General features: G+C 40.3%; 1 protein-coding gene across 1 annotated transcript in view; it reads left to right on the forward strand.

Annotated features, from left to right (window-relative positions):
• Nucleotides 1-5,714, forward strand: part of LOC311006578 (plexin-C1) — a gene marked incomplete at its 3' end in the record, with an annotated part of 32,575 nt that extends 26,861 nt beyond the window's left edge. Inside the window, exons 13-15 of the mRNA XM_083999425.1 lie at nt 480-603; nt 4,329-4,418; nt 5,623-5,714. Coding sequence (XP_083855551.1) covers nt 480-603; nt 4,329-4,418; nt 5,623-5,714 — 306 coding nt within the window. The remainder of the gene's footprint in view (nt 1-479; nt 604-4,328; nt 4,419-5,622) is intronic.
• Nucleotides 5,715-6,000: the final 286 nt, after the last annotated feature.

The following is a 6,000-nucleotide window of genomic DNA, read 5'->3' on the forward strand; positions in this document are numbered from 1 at the left end:
ATTTACAGTTCTCCATTTCACATCCCCAAAACAAAAAAACACAGACATTTAATAATAATAATAATACATTTTATTTGTAACGCACTTTATATTTACCCAAAAATCTCAAAGTGCTACAACAGCAACCAACAACATTTCTCCATTTACACTCTCAAACATTGGGGGGGGGGGGGTAGATAATGTTCGAGAATAATCAACTATTATAAACTGATATAACCTGATAAACCTATAGCACACACACCTATAGACCTACTGTATAGTTTTGGCATACAACTTCATCTGGAAACATTTGCATGCTCATTTCAAGAACTGTTGTAGCTGTTCACCTATGATTTCATTCTCTCATTCATGCATTTATTCATTCATTCCTTCATCCATTCATTTATTTAATCATTCTCTTAGCTTACATTTAACCTGTACTGTAAGGGAGAAAGGTAGGCTAAGTGTTTTCTAAGTGTTTGTTTGTGTTTTCATTGCAGAAGAAGGCAGACAGACTGGAGATGACCACAGCAGAGTTGACAGTGTTTGGTATCCATGGAGGGAAACAGCACCCCTGCATCATGGTGGTCAAAGAAACCAAAAACATGTCTGACTTTTTCACCTGTGACATTAGGAGCACACCTGTCACTCAATCCCGGGAGATAGAGGTAAATCTCTCAATCACAATACAACAACCTAGATGATGATCTAGGGCCTGCTGTTTGAAAGTAGAATAAAGAAATCCTTGGTGGAGCTGCCGCCCCATGTTGAGGCTACAGTCCTCACTGCAGGTGGCCCCAGCTCGAATCCTGCATCGGGCAGCCCTTTCCTGCATGTCATCCCCCCTCTCTACCTCCCCTTTCCTGTCTCTCTCTCGACTGCGCTATCAATTAAAGCCAATAAAAAGCCCAAAAAATATATACTTTAAGAATAAAGAAATCAAGGATAAGTGAGAAAACCAGGTTAGACAAAGTCTCATAAATCCATCCTGGTTTAATTGGTTGTTCGAACGCCAAAACAGGCTGAGGAGGAGCGGCTTTGTGTAACTAATTTGAGTAAGTGCGCGGCCACAGCTTTCCTTAATAGACCACAGAGATTGATCACAGATTCACCGATGAGAGGACAGGTGTGGCGTACTTTCTTCCAATGAACAGCGGATCTTAATGATGACGTAAGGTGACACACCTCTTAAAAAAAAAAGAAACTGAAATGCTCTGCCGGAATCTCGCACGACTTGCAGAGCCGTGAACTGGATGTCAATGCAAATCGCGCGAGATTTGGACGGACCAGAGCAGTGCTGGGAGCTTCCGCTACAAACAAGCTTAAAACATATACTTATTTTTTTTTTTTCGGAACAATTTCTCATGTTGAGGCTTCAATACAAGAGGGACATTACAGACGAGCACTATAGAGGTATTTGGATGTTTTTGGTGTGTCTTTTTGGACGAAGAAAAGTGAGCTCGGTTCGCAACCGTCATATGGACATGCAGTGCTGCACGGAGCCCCGCTGTAACTCAGAGAAGGCACGGACGACTCTGAAACTTCTCCCAGCCCTTAGTCAACATGAGTGTGAGTAGATAATGAGTGAAATTTGAATTTTGGGTGAACTATCCCTTTAAACTGGTACTCAATGCAAGTAAAACAAAGTTCAATGCAAGAGGCATTGATTCTAACAGTCTTCACCTATCAACACAGAATGGTTGTTATATTGAGAGAGTCGCAGAGTATAAATACCTTGGTATTTGCTTTGGCTTGATGAGTCATTTACATTTAAACTATTAAAATATTGAAAACCTTGTCAAAAACTCAGATTTTTATACAGAAACAGGTCTGGTTTTAGAAAAAGTATTGTCAAGGCAATATTTTTATCTGTCCTTGATTATGGTGACATAATCTATAGGCATGCTGCTGCTACCAATCTCAAACACCTCGGTTTATCACTCTGCCATCAGGTTTATTACTGGAGATCCTTAAAATACTCACCACTGCGCTGTACAAAATCGGTGGCTGGACCTCTCTCACACAAAGGCGGGATCACTGGGACTTTTCAACCCCGCTCAGTTGACTATTTTACACTTCAAGTCCCACGAGTTCACTCTGAACTAGGAAAATCTGCTTTTAGTTTTTATGCACCAACCACATGGAACCATCTTCAAAACATACTCATGATTGACACGATCGTTCCTCCAGGACATTTTAAGACATTTCTCTCAAACCACCTCACTCCTCTGTGCATCTGCTCTACAGAGCACTGAGTAGCTATTGTCCCCAAATGTTTTAACTTTGTCTCACTCTTTGTTTGATTTGTATTTTTATGTTGTTGTACCTCAACATCATTACAAATGAGGGAAACCGCAATGATTTTCGAGGCTTAAATAAAGGTTTGAATTGATTAAAAAGGAAAATGAAAATAAATCTATTGCTCTTTTTGCTCAATTGCTTTTTATGAAAGGCAGAAGCCAGTGATGTAGTAGCCTACTAGTGGTCTTTGCTAACTATATGCATTTTACAGAATTCACAAACCATCAGACTGTCCTGCATCTGAAGAAGCAGGAAGTGCTGGCAGATGCAAAGATTCAGTGTGAGAAGAGAAAGCTGCAGCATATGGAGCTCGATAGAGAATAAAAAAAATAAAATAAAAAAAAACCTTGAAACTGGAACTGGAAATCAAGAAACACATGAATAATTATGGAAAAAAATAGCCTAATATTTTAAATATTTCACTTTTTTGATTACTGGGGCGGCAGTGGCTCAGGAGGTAGAGCGGGTCGTCCAATAATCAGAGGGTTGGCTTCTGTCAGTCTGCCCCAGGGCAGCTGTGGCTACACATGTAGCTTACCACCACTGGTGTGAATGATGGTTTCTGTATGCGCTTTGGGTATCGGGTATCAATAGTAAAGCGCTTATAAATGTAAACCATTATTATTATTGTAAATGCATTTTGTTAGTTTAGAAATCAGGCCAAGACGTATAAAGAACATGGAATAACTTTATGAAACACATTGATTTCCGATCATGTGACTGCTGACTTCACAGATAAAGACAACAGAATCAACTAAGCCTGTAGCTGCAGAGAATAAATCACCATAGTAACTTGACCATTGGACCATTTGAGGCTAAATTAAGCCAGGATAACCAACATATCCCGGCTTCATCCCCTATCTAAGTTTCGAACAACAGGCCCAAGAATTATAGAAGTTTTTGGGTCTGGGTGCACTGAGGGGTGCAGAGTAGTATTACCTTAGCTGAAACAGGATAGTTGGGAGTTGGTCAACCTCTCATCTGTTTAGCCCCTTAAATAAACACAGCCCAGTTAACAAACTAACATTAAGTGTAACTTAACAGTAAGTTATTGTTGACAACCAGCGATGGACTGGCCATAGGACAATATGGCTGAAACAATTTTAGAAATTAGAAGAGTTTTGGAGCTATGTTACAGTTTTCTGTTATATTTCTGCCTTCTATTTATTCTATGACTGATTGTTATGTGCCATATTTGAGACTGACAGCTGGTCACGTCACTTTCATGCACACTGGCTGCAGTGCCCCAAATTAAGGAGAAAGCAGGTTTACTTCTGTCATACAAATCTAATCCCATGTCTGCATATCTACAAGAAAGTTACTATTGACTGACAGTCATTTAATTTCTGTGACATTTTCATTCTGTGATCTGATACACAGACAGATGTCTGCCTATCATGTCACTCTGTCTCCACCTGGTGATCACAGCTGACACTAATTATAAAAATACAGTATGTCTTGTTCTATGTAACAGCAGCTAATCTTAAACATGTATGTGTGTACAACTCACTTCACACACAAGGTGGTCATTGTTTCTCACAGATTAATTATGGAGACAGGACGGTAAGACTGCACCTAAAATCTCCATCAGTGATCATCACCATGATCAAGTTGCTTGTCCTCCTGCTGACACCCATCATCATCATCAGTAAGTACACAGTAATTTGACCAGGCACAGGACACACCTTAACCCTTTCATTATATTACAGTTACCATTTTATCCAAAGTCAGGGACATCACTAAAGTTCATTGCAGCAGGAGTTCTTGGTGTAATATACTTGCATGGTATATATTGCGTGTAGAGACACAATAACAAAGCCAGCATTACATTAGACTGTGTTTACTTCTGCTTAGCACACACAGATACAGGGTGTAGTGAGGGACATACAGGTAGGGAGCTACAAAAGGTGTGAGTTCAGTGTGGTCTGGTGGGAGTGACAGGTATAGCTGATCTGCAGCTCTAGCTGTCCTGAGGGTTTCAGTCCCAGACAACAGAACCATTCATTGGTGTAACACTCTCTGTTTGCCGGCCTGGTTTTGTCTTGCAGTGTTGGTGATTGTTTACCGATGCAAACAGCAGAAGTTCACTGCTGAGACGAACAGGACGATGGAAGATCTGGAGATGGACATCAGACAAGGTCAGCCACACGTTCTCAAAATGTATATAGATAAAGTTTGCTATGTTTATTTTATATTTCAAATATTGAGCTTTTATCTCCTGAAAACCTTTGCAATGACGTCCAATCCTGGACAGTTCAACCAGTGTCTATTTGGATAAATAACAAAACTTTCATCCTGCAGCAGCATAATCTCCTTTGCTGTAACAAATTAACATTTCTCTAAATGGTAAATGGACTTGCAATTATATAGCGCTTTTCTAGTCACCACCCAGAGCACTTTATGTGCACTGTTTGGTCACATTCACCTTTTCACATACAGTACAGCACTGTTGGCAGACAGGCTTTTGGGAGCTAATCATTCACACGCATTCACATATCCAATGACACATCAGAGAGAAAGTGTGGGTTCAGTGTCTTTCCCAAGGACACGACTGAAGGAGCCAGGAATTGAACCAATATTAATAAATTAATAATATTAAAATATTAATCTGCCAGTTCTATATTTCTTGTTATATTGTATCCCTTCAGGCACTGTGAATGTGTATGAATGATCATGGTGGTGGTCAGAGGGGTCGTTTGGCGCACATTGGCAGCCATGCTTCCATCAGTCTGCCCCAGGGCAGCTGTGGCTACACATGTAGCTTACCACCACTGGTGTGAATGTGGTATGAATGAATAATTGTTTCTGTATGCTCTTTGGGTATTAGGTATTGATGGAAAAGGGCTATATAAATGTAAACTATTATTATTATTATTATTGACCTTTTGTTGAACTTGACTGTTTGGTGGCAGTCCACACAGACATTCATGGTGCAATAAGATCTAGAGACTGTGGCAATTACGAGGGGCAAGAGGCAATAATCTGGAAAGTGCAATAGTTATTTACGCCTGTACTGTGAATTCAGTTGTACTGTTCGTCTGTAAGCGTTACCTGTTGAATGTGCACTGTATGTGTGTGTATGGTGTTTGGTTGAGTGATTGTTCGGGAGAATAAAGTTTATTTTGATTTTTGGTTGATTTGATTTGGGAGTTAACCTCCAATGGAGGTATTAGGTTTTTTTTTTCTTACCTATAATGATCAATTTCAGAGTTGTTTTAGTAATTTCTTTCCTCTTCTATCATTTCAGCTTCTCTGCTGCAAAGTGGTTAGGGTTATGGCACCAGGGCCAGCGGCAAGAGACTGGAACCTTTGTCTGCCCCTGGTCCTGTGGTTCTATCACAGAGCAGTGCAAGGGTCAACCAAGAGTCAACCCCAACCCCTTCAGGACTTTGTGGTTGATGAATGGATTGCTGAGGATAGCTAACACAGTGTAGTCCCATGTAGGCTGGGATGCAGGGACTTGTGGGTGTTCTGTTGGTATGACAGTTATGGATCTCGAATGTATTTGTAAGTAAGTCCATGTGTAAAATAACTGTGACAATGCATTTGTTCATTCATTGTTTTGTGGTTAAACAGTTTCTGTTTGATGAATGAGTAAATGTTGGCACCAGGAGTGAGGGGTTTATCTGGTAAAGACTTATGCTCTGTTTGGCTGCTTGTGCAGTTGTTAAATAAAGCGCTGCTTCATATATGCTCTGACTGTCTGTGATGGCCACACAA

The sequence above is a fragment of the Trachurus trachurus genome (genome assembly GCF_905171665.1).
Source record: "Trachurus trachurus genome assembly, chromosome: 23".
NCBI classification, from domain to species: domain Eukaryota; kingdom Metazoa; phylum Chordata; class Actinopteri; order Carangiformes; family Carangidae; genus Trachurus; species Trachurus trachurus.